At 45.5% G+C, this 20,416-nt stretch overlaps 12 protein-coding genes across 12 annotated transcripts; 6 read left to right on the top strand and 6 right to left on the bottom strand. All coding sequences in view use genetic code 12, as the record gives it.

The window, feature by feature from the left end:
* Window positions 1–873: 873 nt before the first annotated feature.
* Window positions 874–3,228, top strand: RSP5 (NEDD4 family E3 ubiquitin-protein ligase; the record flags this gene model as incomplete). The annotated part of the gene is made up of 1 exon (XM_034154273.1): window positions 874–3,228. One exon carries the CDS (start codon window positions 874–876, stop codon window positions 3,226–3,228), a length of 2,355 nt encoding a protein of 784 aa, XP_034013658.1.
* A 761-nt stretch (window positions 3,229–3,989) lies between these two features.
* DIURU_001699 (uncharacterized protein) lies at window positions 3,990–4,304 on the top strand (the record flags this gene model as incomplete). Its single annotated transcript, XM_034154270.1, has 1 exon — window positions 3,990–4,304. The coding sequence occupies one exon, from the start codon at window positions 3,990–3,992 to the stop codon at window positions 4,302–4,304; it is 315 nt and encodes a 104-aa protein (XP_034013657.1).
* Window positions 4,305–4,436: 132 nt separating this feature from the next.
* On the bottom strand, window positions 4,437–6,344 carry ZCF24 (Zcf24p; the record flags this gene model as incomplete). Its single annotated transcript, XM_034154269.1, has 1 exon — window positions 4,437–6,344. One exon carries the CDS (start codon window positions 6,342–6,344, stop codon window positions 4,437–4,439), a length of 1,908 nt encoding a protein of 635 aa, XP_034013656.1.
* Window positions 6,345–6,514: 170 nt separating this feature from the next.
* DIURU_001697 (casein kinase) lies at window positions 6,515–7,834 on the bottom strand (the record flags this gene model as incomplete). The annotated part of the gene is made up of 1 exon (XM_034154268.1): window positions 6,515–7,834. The coding sequence occupies one exon, from the start codon at window positions 7,832–7,834 to the stop codon at window positions 6,515–6,517; it is 1,320 nt and encodes a 439-aa protein (XP_034013655.1).
* A 619-nt stretch (window positions 7,835–8,453) lies between these two features.
* Window positions 8,454–9,368, top strand: EAF3 (Eaf3p; the record flags this gene model as incomplete). Its single annotated transcript, XM_034154267.1, has 1 exon — window positions 8,454–9,368. One exon carries the CDS (start codon window positions 8,454–8,456, stop codon window positions 9,366–9,368), a length of 915 nt encoding a protein of 304 aa, XP_034013654.1.
* Window positions 9,369–9,611: 243 nt separating this feature from the next.
* On the bottom strand, window positions 9,612–10,238 carry UCF1 (Ucf1p; the record flags this gene model as incomplete). Its single annotated transcript, XM_034154266.1, has 1 exon — window positions 9,612–10,238. The coding sequence occupies one exon, from the start codon at window positions 10,236–10,238 to the stop codon at window positions 9,612–9,614; it is 627 nt and encodes a 208-aa protein (XP_034013653.1).
* Window positions 10,239–12,499: 2,261 nt separating this feature from the next.
* On the top strand, window positions 12,500–14,260 carry HEX1 (Hex1p; the record flags this gene model as incomplete). Its single annotated transcript, XM_034154265.1, has 1 exon — window positions 12,500–14,260. One exon carries the CDS (start codon window positions 12,500–12,502, stop codon window positions 14,258–14,260), a length of 1,761 nt encoding a protein of 586 aa, XP_034013652.1.
* A 718-nt stretch (window positions 14,261–14,978) lies between these two features.
* RAC1 (Rho family GTPase) lies at window positions 14,979–15,680 on the top strand (the record flags this gene model as incomplete). Its single annotated transcript, XM_034154264.1, has 1 exon — window positions 14,979–15,680. One exon carries the CDS (start codon window positions 14,979–14,981, stop codon window positions 15,678–15,680), a length of 702 nt encoding a protein of 233 aa, XP_034013651.1.
* A 145-nt stretch (window positions 15,681–15,825) lies between these two features.
* Window positions 15,826–16,443, bottom strand: NOP6 (Nop6p; the record flags this gene model as incomplete). The annotated part of the gene is made up of 1 exon (XM_034154263.1): window positions 15,826–16,443. One exon carries the CDS (start codon window positions 16,441–16,443, stop codon window positions 15,826–15,828), a length of 618 nt encoding a protein of 205 aa, XP_034013650.1.
* A 754-nt stretch (window positions 16,444–17,197) lies between these two features.
* DIURU_001691 (WD40 repeat domain-containing protein) lies at window positions 17,198–18,523 on the bottom strand (the record flags this gene model as incomplete). The annotated part of the gene is made up of 1 exon (XM_034154262.1): window positions 17,198–18,523. One exon carries the CDS (start codon window positions 18,521–18,523, stop codon window positions 17,198–17,200), a length of 1,326 nt encoding a protein of 441 aa, XP_034013649.1.
* A 269-nt stretch (window positions 18,524–18,792) lies between these two features.
* DIURU_001690 (uncharacterized protein) lies at window positions 18,793–19,449 on the bottom strand (the record flags this gene model as incomplete). Its single annotated transcript, XM_034154261.1, has 1 exon — window positions 18,793–19,449. The coding sequence occupies one exon, from the start codon at window positions 19,447–19,449 to the stop codon at window positions 18,793–18,795; it is 657 nt and encodes a 218-aa protein (XP_034013648.1).
* A 463-nt stretch (window positions 19,450–19,912) lies between these two features.
* On the top strand, window positions 19,913–20,308 carry DIURU_001689 (uncharacterized protein; the record flags this gene model as incomplete). The annotated part of the gene is made up of 1 exon (XM_034154259.1): window positions 19,913–20,308. One exon carries the CDS (start codon window positions 19,913–19,915, stop codon window positions 20,306–20,308), a length of 396 nt encoding a protein of 131 aa, XP_034013647.1.
* Between the last annotated feature and the right edge of the window lie 108 nt (window positions 20,309–20,416).

Raw genomic sequence — 20,416 nt, 5'->3', positions numbered from 1 at the left:
AAAGACACACCCAACGAGCAATAGCGACCAATGAAATTGAGAGGGTCGCTCAAAATGTCGACAGGAGACAATGGGCGGGTAAGACCACCAAGAGTAATATGCTTTGACAATTACGGGTTACGATGCTGGCCATGCATGAGGCTGTATGCTGTCAGCGGGAGGCCTCGCGCGTCGGGCAACAGCATTTATGTAAACATTACTACAGGTGGAAGGCCCTTTTAAGGCGGCGATGCATGACAACCACGGGCCGGACCCCTAATACGTTGATGCCGTAGTGGGGTCCACAGAGGGACCGCCGGAATATTGCGCGCAGCACCGCCGAAAAGGGCAAGATAATTGGGGGACGTGGATCACTAAGATGAGATCAGGAAAGCTCCGCCCCGTCATTCTCGTTTTTAGAACATAGGAGACGACCAATTTCCGGAGGAGGCGCCACACGATTCATTAGATTAGCAAGCTTTAGCCACGCCAGTAGTTTGATAGTTCTGGAGACCACAACAAAGTCAGTGATTCACGACAACAAGCTATCCTCGCCCTTCACTACCTTTTCACCGTCAACGCAATTTTGTCACTGGGCCCAAAGTAGCTTAATAAATCCAAGGGCGTTCCGGCAGGTGCGGCACCCTGCACATAGACTCTCCTATCGACACATTCGCACGATACCACCACCAGTCAACTTTGCTCAAGGGAAAAAACAGCTCAAGCGAGGTATCCCGCAGTTTCTGTCGTCCTTGCCCGAAGCTTTCGCCACTCGTCAGCTTACTTGTGTGTATCCTTTACCTTATAGGTATCCCTTCCAGTGCATCTGCGGGCTCATTAGCGGGATCCTTCCTTGTCAACGTCTCAAGGATCTGAATCGTCCGGCAAGGCAACATGACCCGTTCCGTCCCCATCAGCGTCAAAGTGGTGGCGGCCGAGAGCTTGTACAAGCGTGACGTTTTCAAACAGCCAGATCCTTTCGCTGTCATTACCATTGATGGTGCTCAAACTAAAACCACCAAGACGGCGAAAAAAACCTTGAATCCATACTGGAACGAACTGTTCACGTTTAACGCCACAGAGAATCTGATACTAGTGATCCAGGTGTTTGATCAGAAAAAGTTCAAAAAGAAGGATCAGGGCTTTTTAGGGGTGGTCAATATCCGCATCGGTGATGCCATAGATTTATCTGTGCCCAATTCTGAAGAAACTATTACCCGTGACTTAAAGAAGAGCAACGAGAACTTGGCAGTGAGTGGCAAAATAATCGTGGTGATTTCCCATAAGGGATCTGCCACCAACGGTCTGGTGGCACCCGCACCGGCACCGGCGCTGTCATCGTCTCGCTCCGAGCCCCCAGCGGCATCAGCAATGTCGGAACGCCTGGCGGCCGCGGCGTCTTCTACCACTGCTGCCACTCCGTCATCGCAACAGACACGACAATTTTCTTCGTTTGAGGACCAATACGGACGGTTACCCCCAGGATGGGAGCGCCGTACCGATAATTTTGGTCGTACATACTACGTCGACCACAATCTGCGCACCACCACTTGGCAGCGGCCGGCACTTGACGAACTGGAAAGCGACCGTGGGATTCAGCGGCAAAATGCAACAGAAGCCGAACGCCGTCAACACCGTGGCCGTACTTTACCGGGAGAATCTCTGAGCCAGGCGCTGACTCCCAACTCCCAAAATGGCCCCACTATCCTGCTGACAACGGGAAATGTCACCGTCAACCTGACCGGAGGGCAAGCACCGGTGCTGCCCGCTGCGGCAATCTCATTAGCAGCCCTGGGAGCCACGACGCTGGGTCTTGGTGAATTGCCGTCGGGATGGGAACAACGGTTCACCAATGAAGGTCGCCCATATTTTGTTGATCACAACACTCGTACCACAACTTGGGTTGACCCTCGTCGTCAACAATACATCAGAACGTTTGGCCCCAATACCACAATCCAGCAACAGCCAGTCTCACAATTGGGCCCGTTACCGTCCGGGTGGGAGATGCGTCTCACGAACACTGCTCGGGTGTACTTTGTTGACCACAACACGAAGACCACGACGTGGGATGACCCGCGATTGCCATCGAGTTTGGATCAAAACGTTCCACAGTACAAGCGTGACTTCCGCCGGAAGGTTATTTACTTCCGTTCGCAACCAGCATTGCGTATTTTACCGGGTCAGTGCCACATTAAAGTTCGACGCGACCATATCTTTGAAGATTCGTACCAGGAAATTATGCGTCAAACGCCGGAAGATCTCAAGAAGCGCTTGATGATCAAGTTCGACGGAGAAGAAGGTTTGGATTATGGTGGGGTTTCTCGAGAATTTTTTTTCTTGTTGTCACATGATATGTTCAACCCATTTTACTGCTTATTCGAGTATTCTTCACACGATAACTATACTCTTCAGATCAACCCGAACTCGGGTATCAACCCTGAGCATTTGAACTATTTCAAGTTCATTGGTCGTGTGGTTGGGTTGGGTGTATTCCACCGTCGTTTCTTGGATGCGTTCTTTGTGGGAGCGTTGTATAAGATGATGTTGCACAAAAAAGTGGTATTGTCCGACATGGAAGGGGTCGATGCCGAGTTTTACCGGTCGCTTAAATGGATTCTCGAAAATGACGTTACTGTATTAGAACTTACCTTCTCGGCTGAAGACGAGCGTTTTGGTGAGGTGGTTGAGGTTGATCTCAAACCTGGCGGCAGAGATATCGAGGTTACTGAGGAAAATAAGCATGAATACGTTGAGCTCATCACCGAGTGGAAAATTTCTAAACGTGTGGAAGAGCAGTTTAAGGCTTTCATTGATGGGTTTAATGAGTTGATTCCACAGGATTTAGTTAATGTGTTTGACGAGCGTGAGCTTGAGTTATTAATCGGTGGGTTGGCTGATATTGATTGTACCGACTGGAAGAAGCATACCGATTATAGAGGATACCAAGAGAACGACCAGGTTATCCAGTGGTTCTGGCGGTGCATTAAAGAGTGGGACTCAGAACAGAAAGCTCGTCTTTTACAATTCACTACCGGTACGTCGCGGATCCCTGTTAATGGATTCAAAGACTTACAAGGTTCCGACGGTCCTAGAAGATTTACTATCGAAAAGGCGGGTGAGCCCAACCAGCTTCCTAAGTCCCATACTTGTTTCAATCGGGTTGACTTGCCTCCGTATACTGATTATGAGACTTTGAAGCAGAAGTTGACTCTCGCAGTGGAGGAGACCGTGGGCTTTGGCCAGGAATAGGCGGGTCTCCGTATATACTATTTTTTTGTATCAAGTTTTTTTCAATGGAGGTTCTCAACATTATGGATTTCCACCTGGCCGCATGATTTTACTAGCATATCTCTTATCGGAAGTAGGCCAGGGCTCAACATTAGAATTCCCCGCCACCCCTTAAAGCAGTGTAGCCATAACATCAAGGCTGCGGGACCGGGCTTTACCCGCCATCCCCATAGGGATAACATATCCTGCCCCTGCAATCAAGGGAAACTACGCTCAAAATCAGCAACTCCCCCGAGCTACTCCAGTTATCAGTTGCCACCTCTCCTTATAAGCCACATAAATTACTAAGCGACCTAGACCTTTTGCGGGTGTGCATATCGAAACATTCTTGCAATAGGAATTCTATTGAATTTTGTCATTGCTCCTGAACTAGCACCCGCCATACAGCCGTGTCAAAAAAAAAAAAAGGTTGACATCATCATCAACGATTAAAGTTACAGGAGACTCAGAAGTACGCGAAAGACCAAGACCATCAATATAATATGCTTTTCTTTCGCTCGATCGTAGTAGACTATCCCTATACGCGGCATTAAGCCGTCCCGGCATATTAGCATGTTCCGCCCGCCGAATATCGCGGGGAGCGTCATGAGTGTCTTTGTCAAACTTTATCTGCAAGCAATGCAGGCTTCCCCTCCCCGTCACACATTAAATCGATTGGCCATGTGGCGAATATAAATTCGATCAAAAAACACTCTCTAAAAATTATACATTCCATCAACAGTATGCCTGACTTATTTGACAACTTTATTGGCAAGATGTCCTCTAGAGTCAACGGGGGTAAGTCTCGTCCTCGTTACGGGATGAACAATCAAGTGAATGCTGGTCGCCACTACAACTACCACTCTTCTGCCACCAACAACACCTACTGGATGGCAGCTGCCAAGAAGGAAGAAGAAGCGCCTACGCCTAAGATCGAATTCGCTGGTGGTGATGAACAGGATCACTGGAAGCCTCGCAAGCAGCTGGTGGCCTCATTGATCTCGCAACCGGAGGCCGCCCGTTCCAGATTCGGCCTGGTGAGCAGCGCTGAAGAGTAAGTATTAAACGACTGTCTTGTTTTAAAGTTGACTTGATTTACTTCCGTCTTAGCTAGTGGAAACTTTCACGATGCTGCATTCAATAGCAGCATTGATATGTAGCTTATGATCTGAATACATATCAAATATTGATCACGAACTAAAATTTATTGGCAGAGTATCTTGAGTTGACCCACTTCCGTAAGAGGTGTCGTCCCAAAACTCATCAAGAGCCTGTAAGTCCATCATGGTCCATGAGAAGTCCTCGAGGTCTGGGACGGCAAAGTCATCTATATCTTGGTGATGATCGTAATTGGCCAGCCCTGGAGTCACCAGCCAATTTGTTTCTTCACAAAATGCAACAAACCCACCGTAATTCAACTTTTGCAAAATGGGCTTGAAATCTCTTACGGCCTTGAGAAGATGGCTCAATTTGCGTCCCCAAACTTTGTTTCCTTTGGACGCAAGCTCATTCATAAAATGGAGTCCCACCTTAAGGTTATCCTCTATCGAATTTATTCTGCTGGTCCGTATATCGAGCATCATTGCGATAAGAAAGCTGACGTTTGTCGCTAGCATATGATCCAAGTCAGTAAAACCAAAAAGGCGAAATACTTTGGCACGATAGACCTGAATAAAGATATTCAATGTAAGTTGGCAAGAGTCTATAAGTTTTTCCACCAATTCGCGTATGTTCTTAGACATCAAGTTTGCCGCTTGTAACACCTTCTTCTCCTTATGAAAAGTCAACAATTGAACCTCAGCGTACTTCATTAAAATTGGAATCAACGCGAGATAAATATGATGAAGATAATTGAGATGCAAGCTGTAGATTACACGATCAGCAGGTTCCACGACTTCTTGATCGCTGCTCACCGATAATTGCAAATAAGGTGGTAAGCTGTCGTGCCAATCAATTAAAGAATGCATTATTTGAGCAACTAACTTGTAGTTGTTGTTTGCTCTTGGATGAATGTCAGACATATTCGAATCATTACCAAATAATTGCCGACATATCCTCTCCAGGATATGGGCAAGTTGCACCTGAGCAGCGAGGCCCGGATCAGGTGGCAACTTACACGTTGACTCAATTGGGAAAACAAGAAGAGGTTTTCCAATACGGATTGCCAAGAAACGATTAAGGCAATACGTTGACCACCACGTTGCCTGATGTTCGAAATTATTGGAAGTGTGAAGCTCAAGAGACACTGCTAATTGAAGAGCATTGTTTGTGAACAAATATGCAGCACATTTTTTGTCGAGGATTCTCAAATAGATTGCCATGATTCCGAATAGCTCAATTGTATCAATCGTGTCGTTGTGATCGGCCTTTATCATCGAGTTCAATCCTTGAAAGTTGCCAAGAACAAATTGAAAACACGTTAATCCCGGAAGGTGAGTTACCTGGGTGGTGATCAGCAGAACATCCATCAGCTGATCGTATACTTCACCAAGCGCTTGCATCATGAGCATCTTGTAAGAAAATTTAACGGGCATCGTTTGACCCTCAAAGTATTGACGACAGCGATCGAGAAAACTGGGCTCGACAGTAAGATAACCCAGACGAATGAAAGTGGTGACGTTTCTGTACGAAAGGTACATCTTTTCCATACTGAGACTGTCAATGGGATTGTAAAGGGGTTTTGTTTCAAACACCCAGTCGTATACCTTTTCCTCGTAAGCCCACGAAAACGACAATGGAGAAAGATCTTTACCCAGGTTAACCCATGCATCCAACTGTTCGCAGATGACCTCAGCCAGAGCACACTCCAATAACTTAAGCGGTTCAGTTTTTGATGAATTATGCGTCCATTCAGACTCCGGGCTTTCATCCACGTTGTACTTCCCCAATAACCGTCGAAGAAGTTTTACCTCATGGTGGTAGCGGTCTCTCTCTCTCACAAGACGTTCATACTCAACGTCGGTTATTTTTATTGGCTTTGCTTTCACTCGATACTCACATGTAGCGTCGTTCTTGACACATTGTACACATGGGTGGTCCCCGGAGCATCGCTGCTTGCGGTCATGACACCGGATACAAGCTGCTGTTGCTCGGCGCATGATGGAATTGACTGGCAATCATACGCCCGGAGCTTCCCCAAACTATCGCGTGTCCATGCTCATAACTGCTGATACGAAAAATTAAACATACGTTCGAGCCCTAATTAAGTAGCTGAACTCTATACGGTAAAAGTACTCATTTATTAGGAGTTCATTTCAGTATTTATGATCTAAAAGCAAAAGAAGAGCCGTCTCAAACAGCCCTTGCGGGGACGCTGATATTCCAGATCCTCCAGATGAACGTCGCCGTCTTCGTGCGAATGAGTATGTTCGCCCACAGCACCGTAGCCCTTATTGGAATTTGATACCTGGTGGTTGTGCAACTGCTGTTGCTGATGGCGCAAATGCTGTTGTGCCATTTTGTAGTTAGAATGGATGTTATTTGCATTTCCCAGCGGCATTCGGCGCTGTCGCCGTGTATCATAGCCATCAATATTGGCTTTTTTGTTGAGTGCAAGATCCCAGCCCCTGCCCCCATTCAAATCCATCCAATCATAATGAGCTTTGGCGTAAAATTCATCCGATTCATCTCCCAGTTGACCGGCATCAGCCTTATCTATGAGTTCAACAAGATAATCATAATCAGGAGTCTCTTCGAACTTGAGGTTGCGAACATAAGTTAAATACTGAGCAAACTGCACCGGGTACTGTTTACACAAGTCCTGGATCAGCGTCAGCTGTTTCTTTAATCCAATCTTTTCATACTTTTGCTTATTCGTAGGAGCCTTAAGCCCTTGCCAAGGTAATTGTCCTCTCAAGAAGTACATGAACACATGTCCTAACAGTTCCAAATCATCACGCCGCAGTTGTTCACGACCCAAGTGGGTGTTGATCAGCATATAACGAGCGGTCCCACTAAGAGCCTTCTTTTCGCGGTAAGGAATGTGAACTTTTGTCTTCGGATTGCGATATTGTTTAGCCATGCCAAAGTCAACAACGTACACAAGATTAGCACCTGGTGTTCCTGGACGTCCAATTAAAAAGTTGTCCGGTTTGATATCACGGTAAATAAGATGATGTTCATGAATGGCTTGTACTCGGCGAATCATTTGCTTCGCCACCAACACTACCGTTGACACCAGAAGTTTGCGATCACACCATCCAAAAAGGTCCTCGAGTGAGGGGCCCAATAAATCGATAATGAGTATATTGTGAACGCCCTCTTGCCCGAAGAAGTATGCTTGGGGAATGCCTTTAGTACCGGCTAATATGCGATAACTGCGATATTCATCTCTCAATTGGGGAGCTTCACATTTCCTTGGCTCGAACTTGATGGCGACTGGCGTCTGAGTGAGAACATTTACACCCTCGAAAAGAATTCCAAACAGTCCTTCGCCGATTTTTTTGCCCACTCGATAGTTAACGCCAACGACATTGCCACCGCCCCCCAGATTGGACCCCGGGACTGCTTTCGCCAATCCGGGCTTGCGAGAAGCTGCCACAGGGGTTCCAACAGTACCAGTCAGCTGGTTAGTCCCCGGAAAACTCATGTATCACTGAATGCCGGCTGACCGTTCAGGTTAGTAACTGGTGGGTGTGAAGTATGGTGTTTGCAAATCGGGTGTATTAAGGTTTGCGACGAAAAAATCTTGACATTGAGGGAAAGAGGGGGTGGCACGCAAAGAAAAAAGCGATTAAGAACACCTTAGACATGAAACTTAATCTACGATTTTGATACCTTCTTCAAATGACCAACCATGTGAAGACTTCAACCAGAAAATGAGTTTCTTCGCGATTGATATGACTCCCGTCTAGTCTCATGATCTGCATATTCGGCGGTTAATGTGTAGCTCGTCAAGTTGAAGTACCTCGCTCGTCTTTCGGCGCCCAAGCGATATCGTTGGTACGTAATCCCTCAGTATACTTTCTATAATTGACACCGATATGGCTAGTGCAATGATATAGACGATTTCTTGTCTTGTAAGATGCTTAAAAATTTTAGTGATGAAATTACAAAATGTTAGGCAACAAAAACATCCATAACAGGTTTGAAGAAAGAACATTCAAAGAAATTGTATATATCGGCTTTCGTCGATGCTAGGGAGTTGATGCCGAGTGTTTAGAAACTTAGCGCGTGCTCATTGACATTTTGAAATTTATCCCCTCGTTATGAACTTGAGTCCGGGTAGCCTTGTGTTCGCCTACCATGGCCCATTGATGTACGAGGCAAAAGTGCTTAAGATTCATCGAGCGGGTCTGAATGTGGTCGAGTTGATGGAAGGAAAGGAGGATGACGTTGACAGATACCCCCGACTCAAGCATCTTCGCGAAATTGATACATACTTCCTTCATTATTCTGGGTGGAACTCTAAGTGGGATGAATGGGTTGGAATCGAACGTATATTGGAGCATAATGATGAGAATAAGCTGAAAAAGAGCCAGTTAGACTCCATCAACAAGCGACCCAAGATTTCCCGGCAAGCCTCACCAGCGCTATCTCCCTTGGTTAGACGACAACAGCCGGGTTCTCAGTCATCAAAGCTTCCTTTGCAACGTCGAAAACGGGCTCAGTTGCTAGTGCTCAAATATGATGACAATATCAAGCACATTCTTGTTGATGATTGGCAATTTGTGACACGCGATCACCAACTTGTGAGTATACCTGCCGAACTGTCGGTGGTGAAAATTTTGCAGGACTACAGCCAGTATCGTCTGCCTCTGTTAGATGAGACCCAAAAAGATGTTTTGAGGGAAGTGCTTAATGGACTCATTCTTTATTTCGATAAGCTGCTCCATTTGATGCTTCTTTATAAGTACGAGAACCAACAATATTTCGAATTGTTGCAGAAGGAAACCATCAATGATCAAACCCCCCCAAGTCAAGTTTATGGCTTGGAGCATTTGCTAAGGCTCATAGTCACTATGCCAGCGATACTTGCCGATTCCACGATTGACGCTGTCTCAATGAATGTGATAATACAGGAACTCGAAAGGATTTTGCAATGGGTTCTGACCCATCTCAATGTTTACATGGGTTCTTATATTAATACCTCACCCCAATATGATGCCCTCTCACGTCAATAAGCCCACAAGAATGCCAGAATCAATGAATATCATGAACTACCGTATTGTTAATTTTAATGAGCAGGACCCTGTGTTACATACGAGCAGTCACAATGGAGACGTGTCGAGCAAGTCGAGGAGAGAAAACTTTTACGCTTTTTCCGATGATTTGAACTCATAATTCATTTATTCGTTATTCATAACTAAACAGTTAAGGCTGTAAAAATCAAAGCCTCAAAAACAAACTTATACCCTTTGAAAAGATCAGAAGACAGCTTCTTCGTCTTCGACAGGCATAGACTTATAATCGACTTCTACCATGGCATTTTCATTGGTGCACGAGATGGCCAAGTCCAATTTCCACTTGCGGTCCAAAGGATCAGCGTCGTCCTCAGAAAACCCGTGATTAGAGTAGTCACGGTAAACCCAGGTGATCTTGTTGGGTGTCTCGATAATTTCAGCTTTCCCAAAGTCCAAGGGGTAACCGCAGCACTTCTCCAAATCCTTGAACAAGTGATTTTTGACGTGGTGGTTCAATTGACGTCTGAACTTGCGGGAGTTTTTGTTCGCGGTGTGCTTGATCTTGTCCAAATTGGATCTGCAAGCCTTCAACACAAACGGCGGGTAGTAGTTGAGCTTAGCGTGAAAGTAATCAAATTCATTGTCCCAAGTCTCATCACGAACAAATTGTTCGAAGGAGGTCAATTCATCAAACTCACGAATCGGAGGCAACATTAAGCGCTCCACCATCGTCACCGATCCATCAGTGTTCGTGGTTTCAATAGAGGTAACGGAAGCCGAACGATTTTTGGGAAGAGGTGGTACCTTTTCCAAAGGAGGGCAGTTGTTCAAGTCCAAGGGAACGGACGTAGACTTGATCTTCTTGGGCATCACGGACTAAAGTTGTTATATAACAGCTCTGGGGTAGAAAGGCAGTTTTCGTATGGCTTGTTCCGTATCAGTTTGACTAAACCAATCCAGTGGTTTCGTTTCAAACTGTAAAATAGGACAAAGCTATTTGGCTTCGATATGATCGGAATTGCCCAATATTTATAGTGGTATTCCAAAGAGGGGAATCGATAACGGAGTATGCTTCGGGTCGCGTGCAGAAATACCACCCCCTTTTTCTTTGCTTGAGTTTTAAAGTGTGTTGCGTGATTACCATGGGAGGTTCCATAAAAATCATGCCACTACAACAACGTAAAGATTCAGACGTCGTTGATATCTTCGTGGCTACGCCTCAATAAACAAGGACACTCTGTCCAAGATTTAGTGGAATTGGTTTGCTGTGTTGATTGTCCTTTCTTTTTATCGTTCCCCTCTCACCCCTTGTTTCTCCACTTTACCAAAGACATTAGCGGGGAAACAAAGTTTACTGGCACTATTTTGACCTGAATAATAGTATTCTACTTGCCTTTCTGAGGAAAATTCTCATACCAGATTTCGTCACTTTGCCGGGAATCTCCATACCTCGTCTGTAGTCCTTTAATCGACTACGGTCAGTAAGACTTTGCGAAATATGGGGTAATGCATATCTATGCGCCAATCCATATGCAGGGAACAATTTGGCCGAGTGGTAGACTACTCTCACACACAGTCACCCGCGTGGACAAAAAGGTTAACGTGGCTTTCTTTTAGTGGGGTAAGCAGTGGGGATTCCAGAAACTAGCTAAGATGCTGCCAATTTTTCTTTTTAAAGCTAACCGAACCCCTCTTGAAATCGCGTGTGGTCATGACTTTTTCTCGTCTGATGTGCGAAATCGGAGTATGTAGAATACACAACAATCTTGACGAAGGCTGAACTCGTCACTGCCACGAATCCACGAATACTATGCTCCTCATGAGTTTTGGGGTCCAACGTGTTCCTACAGGTTAATTTTTTTTTCGATGAAAAATGTCCGCTCGGAGACAATTGATAGACGGGTTCGTCTTCCAGGCCCAAAGTTGAAGGGCCAAATTATGGCGTGAGAATTAGATCTGATGTTCATCAGTGACCAAATATCTTCTTGAAGGTTCTACACACTGTAAAAGTAGGAGTCAAACTTTTGAGCTTTCTTTCAACGAGTTCTGGACTATGTTTGTAGTGCAGCCTCGAGACCAATTCAATTAATATTCAAACGAACCCGGATACTAGATGAATTGGTGGCGAAGCCGTGCGTAATTCAAGTCTCATTGATAAGAGCAACACACTGGCAAGAGGACAATGTCGTACCACATAAACTCCTCTCCTCAATGCAGTAAATTTAGAACAGAGCTCTTGACCGTAGCCTTCAACAGGCCTTATGCGATGCTCCCCTAGAGTGGCCAACGACTCCGATAACAAGTCATCTCTATACAACCAAGTTGATCGTAGTTGATTCGTTATCAAGCAGTTTTCGACTTTCAGAGGGACATTACCGCAGTCCCAAATACTTTAGATAAGCAACAAGGGTACATTGTTTGTTCCAACCACGACATGTTCCTTAATACGCAACGGACACGGAATCGAGACCCACAAATTTTGTGGTACCAGCATGGTCTCATTATGACTATGCGCATGAGGTTATCATCAAGATCGTAGTAAGTGAGTAGCAAAGGTTTCCCACCATATTGAGAGACTCGCTTTGTGAGATAGAATTCATAGTTAGCTCTAATAATACTGATTTCGCGCCGCTGTCTTTTCTTCAACCACGTCCTTGTTGTTAATCGTTTATTAAATGTCTATATAGAATGAATTTGTACGATGGAGAGCATTTAGTATGAATGGAGTGAGTCGTCAATTGAAGACATACTTCACGAACCTTCACGTGCTCAAATTCCACAATGATGCTGTTCGGATGACAGATTGCCTGAGATATTTACTGTAGGCCTTTTTGCGTTGTAACCGAAAATAACTCAGACATCGAGCAGTGATAATTGGGAATAAAAGAGTTCAAACCTATGCTCTTTGCTTGAGATATGAACTCCTCTTCAGTGCGAAACAATCCACTATAGGGCGCCTTTATAAAGACGCGTACTTTTAAAGTATTGCTCGAGCTTGTTGTATTTGACTTACTTTGCACGAATCTCAAAAACCAATCCTGACCACAATATCAATTGACTACGACCGGAATTGATTCTTTTGTGTGTATATAAGTAGTCCATTTGTTCCGCTACATGGCTGACACTCAAGTATGAGATATATCGCTGCAATTGCTCTTGCTTTGGGGGCTACAAAGGCATTGATGCCATACCCTCGGGTTATTGAAGTAACATCCCCAACCGTTGCTTTCATAAGTGATGAAATTGTACCCGAATTCTCTGAAAACCCAATTGACGTTGTTCTTGGCGGCTTCCTGAGATTCAGAAACGTGGTGTTTAATACCAAATGGTACCCAGCCGCAGGTTTGGGAACTACGAATGGTTACGCGAGTAAGCCAGCAGCTGGTGAGGTTTACAATTCTACCACAATTGAAAGAATCGAGTTTCATGTCAGCAATCCTGCAGCCGATCTTCAGTTCGGAGTCAACGAACTGTACACTTTGATATCGGGGGGCGACCTGATCATAATCAACTCCGAGACTCCATGGGGAGCATTGAATGCCTTATCTACACTTCAGCAATTGATAATTTTCGATAATGATAAGTTTTATTTAAATGGGACTTATCGAATTGAAGACAAGCCATATTTTCGCCACCGTGGTATTATGCTCGACACTGCGAGAAACTTCTTAAGCGTCGAAACCATAAAAAACCAAATCGAGGTTATGGCTTTGGCGAAACTAAATGTTCTTCACTGGCATATCATCGACAGTCAATCTTGGCCTTTGGAGGTTATTTTTTACCCCAATATGACAAAGGACGCTTACTCTCGTACCGAAGTGTATACACACTCGGATATCAAACACGTTGTCGCTTTTGCTAGGGCTCGTGGGGTCCGAGTAATACCGGAATTGGACATGCCGGGACACGCTAATGCTGGCTGGCGCCAAGTTGATAGTGACATAGTGGTGGATGGTGATCGTTTTTGGAACGACGAACCACTGGTTGCGGCTGAGCCTCCTCCTGGGCAGTTAGATCCTTCCTTGAACAAAACTTATGAAGTGGTGAGCAACGTGTTCAATGAAGTTGGACCTCTATTCCTGGATAACTTTTACCATGCTGGAATGGATGAAATATTTCCCGCGCTCTACAACGATCTGGAGTCAATTAAAGATTGGTTAAACCAAGGCAACCGCTCCTACAACGACTTGCTCCAGTATTGGGTTGACAAGACCTTGCCAGTATTCAAGGGGCGCACTAACACTACTCGAGTGGTTATGTGGGCCGATGTACTTGTAGGTGATATTCATGCCTACAACCTTTCCCAAGATGTGGTGCTTCAACAATGGCGCGGGGGTGAAAACGTTCTCAATAATTTGATTGCCACAGGTCATGATGTTATCGTGTCCACTTCAGATTTTTTGTATCTTGACTGCGGAAATGGTGGCTTCCTTTTCAATGACCCAATTTATATCGACATTCCACAGAACCAAGCAACACTTCATGGCGCTGGGGGTTCGTGGTGTGGACCTTACAAAACCTGGCAAACCTTATACGACTTCAACATCTTGGTGAATTTGACTGAAAGCGAGGCCAAGCACGTGTTGGGCGCTGAAGCGCCGTTATGGGGCGAGCTAATTGACGACTCTGTGGTGTCGATTAAGTTGTGGCCGCGTGTTGCCGCATTAGCGGAGAATCTATGGAGTGGCAATCGCGATAAAGACGGGTACTTGCGGACAAACACGGTGTCGTCACGGATTCTCAATTTTCGTGAATACGTTCAGCAGGCATACGGTGTTAAGACTCATCCACTTGTACCTCGGTGGTGTTACCGTAACCCTAGTCAGTGTGACATCACTGCGAACCAAACGCTGCTTCGAAAGGGAGGTAAAGGTCAGTATTATGATTTTTAGATTTGATCGTCAACAAATGGAGAAATATCATGCACGTGATGCTGCATCTTGCTTGAGACGATGGTCAAGCCTGTTTTTGTGGTAAATACGCTGGCACACGCAAAAGGATGCGTGTAAAGTAAACGGCGTCAACGCTGAGTATTCGTCGTACATGTAGTAAACATCAGCTCACTCTACCACCGCTAATGCATACTATCAGAAGGGCGACTAATTTGGCGTCGAAAATTGCGGTGCCATCAATTGTGAATTGTTGAGGGGCTTTGAGCGCGGCCGCCTTAGGAGCACGCCAGTTCAGGGCAGTGCAAATATCTGCAAGTGAACGTAAATGATATTGTTCGAGGCAGAAGCAAATGATAACAGCTCCATTCACCAGTGGCCGGCTATGCGTGTAAAACGGAAGTATGAGATAATAATTCCATATGCGGGGTCGACGAAGGAACACCCCCGTGATAGTAAGTATTGAGGGACCAAATGCCCAAAGTTGGTAAAGCATCACTGGTGAAGTCGCTATATCTCCGTCGAAATGACGGGAATAGAGGCGATAAGAAGGTTATACCACGCGTGTGCAGAAGAGGCGACGACCCTGTGGGTATAGGCAAAGATTCCGTCTTGCATACAGGCCCGAACGCACTTAGTCTAGGGATTATATACACACTAATTCTACGGTGATTTTTTTGAATTCAACATCGCACCCACAACGCACAACGTTTCCTACAAAATGAGAAGCATCAAGTCTGTGGTTGTTGGCGACGGTGGTGTCGGGAAAACGTGCTTGCTTATTTCCTACACCACCAACACCTTTCCCAATGACTATATCCCCACCGTATTTGACAACTACTCCGCGCTGGTGATGATTGACGGCGAACCCATTAAGTTAGGGCTCTGGGACACTGCTGGGCAAACTGAATACGATCGGTTGCGTCCGTTATCTTACCCTCAAACGGAAATTTTCCTTTGTTGCTTCTCGGTTGTGTCCCCAGCTTCGTTTAACAACATCAAGCTGAAGTGGATTCCAGAAATCTTGCACCACTCGCCCAAAGACATTTTGATTTTGCTTGTCGGTACTAAGATTGATATGCGTGATGAACCCCATGTCATCGACGAACTTGCCGAGAAAAATCAAAAGCCCATTACTTACGAACAAGGCGTGAAGCTCGCTCGTGAATTGGGTGCAGTGAAATACCTCGAGTGTTCTGCAGCCACTCAAGTTGGGGTGAAGGAAATTTTCGATTACGCTATTCGGGCGGTGTTGGACCCACCCAACTCCAAAACTGAGTACGTTACCACCGCCACCGCCGCTGACGTTAACTCTGGGGCGGCAAATCTGCAAGCCGCTGGCTCTAAGAGCAGTGCTCCTACCAATCAAGCGGTGATCCGCAAAAAGAAGGTCAAGAAGGCCAAAAAGTGCACGATTTTGTGAATGACCCTGGGCGCCCTGGCCTGGAGCAGGGGTAATAATAGAGTAACGATGTGATTTTGATTAATCCAATGAACAAATATTAATATTACGTTTCTTATGTGATCGTAAGGGATCCGAGTCTAGCTCTAATTGATGACATATTATACTAACCGATCATTCGAGCCCGATCCGGGTGAATACCACCAGTAGGTGCCGGCGAAGATTCGGTTGATTTCTCTTTGGCATCCTTCTTGGTTGTGATAGTTTTTCTGATCTTTTCATTACGATCTTGATTCATTTTATCATTCTTGCTTTTGATTTTTTCCAAACGGAATTTCAGATTGCCGCCACCGCCCACTGTCAATTCCACATTGATCTTGCGCTCCCTGAGTGTCAGGTGATGCATTCGTAACGCGACCTCCATCTTCGATTGAATCTCTTGGTTGTCGTTGTCAAACTCCAAAAAGGCGATACCTTTATCAGCCCGCAAGCGGATACGGTCAGGGTTAGCTGCTTTGAAATGACTGACGAGTTCGGCCTGTTGAATGTCATAGGGAAGGTTACCAACGAATAAAATGAACCGCGGGCCGGTTCCGTTATTCACACCCTTGCCCTTTTTGCCTCGCCGGGTCTTACGCTTCTTAGGCGCTTGAGCTGCCTCCTCCTCCTCAAGCTTCCGTTTCCGCTCAACCTTCTCAGCTTTGTCTTCTTTTCTCTCCTCAGCTGTTTTGTTTTTGAACTCAAGCGCCTTACGCTGTTTCTTTGTTAGCTTCTCTTCCGCCATCACTCACAAAGTGTCGTTCTTGGTTGTGGTCTAGGTCATCGCAAGTAATGCGTCGCACTAGGTGAACCTGGCAGCGACCGAGCCCGTTGCCCCAAGGCTAAAATCAAACGAAATTCAAATCGACCAAATAAACCACCTCAAAAAAAGTACCCAATTTTCGTGCTTTTGCCATATTCTGTTCCCAATTTCCCCCCGACGTTCTCATACGCAGTCGTTGGATAAAGTGAGACAGGGGCTTACAAGCCATCAAATACCAGTACCAGCCATTTCAGTATCACTTAAAAAAAAAAAAAATCGTGTCTCACAATGGAAGTCAGTGGTTCCCGCAACTTTCAGGGAAAACCACTGGTAACTAACTCCCGTTCACGGCTGCCTGAACGCGCCATTCCTTCTCCAGCCCGACGGCGCAGTCCTGGCCGCAATTCAATTACCCATGATACTCGTCAACACGCAATCGTAAACGAGCAGCCGCGAGGACGATCTATTGAAAGAGAGGCTAGATCTGACGATTTTGATACGGACAAGACGATATCGCTCATGGGGTTCTCCGCTTATGGGCCAAATGAAGCTACTGGAACTGACAATGGGAAGGGTAATCCAAACCTACGCATGGATTATAGTCAGCATACACACAGATCCAAAGGATCGAATCACAATCCCTTGCATGAGCATCCTAAGAGGTAATGCACTGATGTATCGGTCCAAATCAGAGAATTTTATTTATTAAATGAGCAAAACATACATACTGCCCAATTTACTCAAGCATTTCAGTATACTTTTCAAGCAATTGCTCGTGTTTTTGTTTGAGCTCGCTATACGCTGTGGTAATTTTAGCAAGTTCTTCGCTTTGCGTTGAGGGCTGCGTAGCTACCGACTGTCTCACTGTTGACGACACTGCGCCCATCTGCTTGAAACTCACCTCATCATTGGCAACGGTTTCAATCCAGGTATCAAAACTGGGTTCTGTCTGAGGCTTAGAAGGAATTTCCATGTGAAGCAGATGTTCCAACGGATTTTCCAGAACCATGATCCGTTTAAGTTGAGGAATAAGTCGATGCTTTTTATCGAGAACTAACTGCTTCTCCTTTGAGGGAATCGGGAACACCAGTATCACAGAAATAGGGGAGTTTGCAGCCGGAAAAGCTTTTACCACCTGGCGGGTAACTACATCGGACACAAACACTCGACCCCGCGTATCACCCAGCACAATATTCATGCCATCCATTGAAATCGATAAAGCGGTCACCGCTGCCTCCGCTTCTTGCTGATGTTGAACAAACAGCAGTGTCAAGTTGAAGTCGTCTTCGATCGTAATGATTTTTCCATTTCCCCCAATTGCCTCTAATACCAGCGTATGAGGATCAATATGATATAAGGGCACCGTACGAATGATCCCCAGCTCGAGTCCAACGTAAATTGATCTACCAGCAGGGTCGACAGCAAACGATTCCACTGGCAGCGGTAACACTAAAGTGGTGAGTAACTTGCGCGACGATAAGTCGTAGATACGTAACGTGCCATCACGCGAGCCAGTATACAATCGCTGATCAGGACTCAAGCCTTTACCAATCAATATATCAGTAACCGGCATGGTGTGATCAGTGATAGATTGGTAAGGTTTCACCAGCCGCAAGTCGTCACCAACGCCATAGGAGTTTATAAGTTCTTGTGTACGCCATATAAGTACACGCCCGTCATCGCCTGCCGATACCAAGTACTCCCCACGCAGTGAGAACTGAAGAACCAGCACTGGCTGATAATGAGCATCTTTGACACACAACAAGTTCCCCAGAGCTAATTCCCAAATGTAGATTCTCCCCAGAGCCAGACCACCTGCTAATAGCCACGGGACTCTATACTGTGGTTTCAGCACTGGCAGTTCAATGTCTGGCACTGGGTGATGAAGAACCGTAAGACACTTTAATTGTTCCGGGAGAGGTAACTTCTGGTCGAATCCTTCTTTACCCCATGAGTACACCTCGATTTGATTGCGTTTAGTGACGGTAAAGAGCCGTTCTCCAACGCCAACTCCCGTAGCGCATGCACCGTGACGGGGACAATCAGCTTGACGAAACGACATATAATGATGAGACGTATGTATCGACGAACAATGCGCCATCAGGTCTTTTGAGTGCTTGTCATCACTGGCCCCTTTGGCGAGGTAAATGACACACTCGTCCATGAAGTGATGCCCATCGCGCGCGGAAAGTTATATCTCCCTGGAGTGTCTGCAACCAGCATGCGGCGGGCATAAATGAACAAAATTGCAGTGGCTGAAAATTTCAAAACATTTATTGTTTGTGATGAGTTATCATTATATCTATAACAGTTGAGTTTCAACATCCCCATTTAATCTGAACCAACAATGCGATCCCATAGTGCATTTGTCACTGAATAGTCATTGATACCTGATGGTACCGTCAACACGCTCAGAATATTGGCGACTCGATTGTGGATGACAATTTCATTGTCGCCAGATTCATTGGTTTTTATGCGTACACCCATGCTTTTGAATAACTGGACAATATCAAAATCTTCATGCTCATTCAAAAACAATCGATCCAGAGCATCAAACTGAGCCTCAAGGTTTTCGAGCAGAGGCCGCAGCTGTCTCTCCAGCTCGAGCCGAGCATGCTCGGCTTCTGCTAGAGCTAGTTTCTCCTCAATTTGAGTTTTAAGCTGGCTCACTGTTGATAGTACGTCGTTTAAAGCAGGCTTCGTCGGTTCATGAGAGTGATCTGGATCAATCTTCATGACAATTTCATTAAGCGAGTTGGCAATCTCTTTGAGCTCATCATGTTCGGCCGGTTGTTCCAACCGTGCTAGCTGTTCGCGGGCTTCGTGTAATTGGGCTTCGGCTTCCAGAAGTCGTTGTTGCCAATTATCTTGTCGAAATTGAAGCATTTTCCGAAGACCGTCAACGATCTCTGGCCCAGCGGTCGGTTCTTCAGAGACATATCGGATTGCCTGCCTCAAATGATCGAAGCACGGAATAAGATCCACCATAGTGGTGGTTTGTTAGCGTGACTATTGCGGCTTCTTATTATAAACAAACACGGTGAACCACATGCTATGTGCAGGTCATCGCGCTCTGGTGGTTCAAAGTCATTCAAATACAAGGATAATCGAATTTGAGAATATGCCACGGAAAACGATATGTGATTAATTCCCATTCGTCCAATGAGTTTGCACTCCAGGTCATTCGTAGAACTGATTGGAGCTTTCAAATACTTCGTCCCTTAATGAGGACTATTTCAAGAGCAATTGATTTGACATCCCCTTAAGTAGAGCAAGTGGTCTCCTGGTCTATATATCTGCATCTTGAAAATCAAGAGAATGAAAGCACTGGCCTTTTTGTTTCACGGATTGCGTTCCTTTTGCTGTACGTGCTTTGTAGTGCAGGCCACACCCTCAGCATTTCCGTTCGCACAAATCAGTCAACTTATTGTACATTGGCAAACCCCCCACCATGAGCTACTACAATAAAGATAAGAAGACGTTTAATGATATCGAGTTGCCAACCAACCCCAACATGCCGGCATGGGTTATCACGCCTAAAGAAGAGAAGGCTATCTTTGAGCGCTGGAGAAAGAAAGCATTCGCTCGATGCGATGATTTGATCAAAGCGTACATCGAATGTTCTAATAGCTACAAGAATCCATTAGAGCTGATGAAGAAGTGTGAACAAGCCAATAAAGCATCTTTGGATTGTGTGGCTCAATATCAAAAGCAAGAATATCTCGACATCGAGCGGGATATTTTGATCAAGGAAAAGGCGGAGAAGAAAAAAATTTACAAGCGGTATTTAGAAGAGCAGCAGGCTAAGCTTGCCGAGGAAAAGGGTACCGCCGGATCGGGGCCGTAAGGGTTTTAGTTGTTTAGTTTTCATGTAAATAGTGAGTACATTTATACGTCTATATTTGTCACCTCGCCAAACAAAAACATAAACGGGCTGGGAAAAGCCTTAAAGTTA

The sequence above is a fragment of the Diutina rugosa genome (assembly GCF_008704595.1).
Source record: "Diutina rugosa strain CBS 613 chromosome Unknown scaffold4_size502443, whole genome shotgun sequence".
NCBI lineage: Eukaryota > Fungi > Ascomycota > Pichiomycetes > Serinales > Debaryomycetaceae > Diutina > Diutina rugosa.
This window is presented reverse-complemented; position numbering and strand designations above follow the sequence as displayed.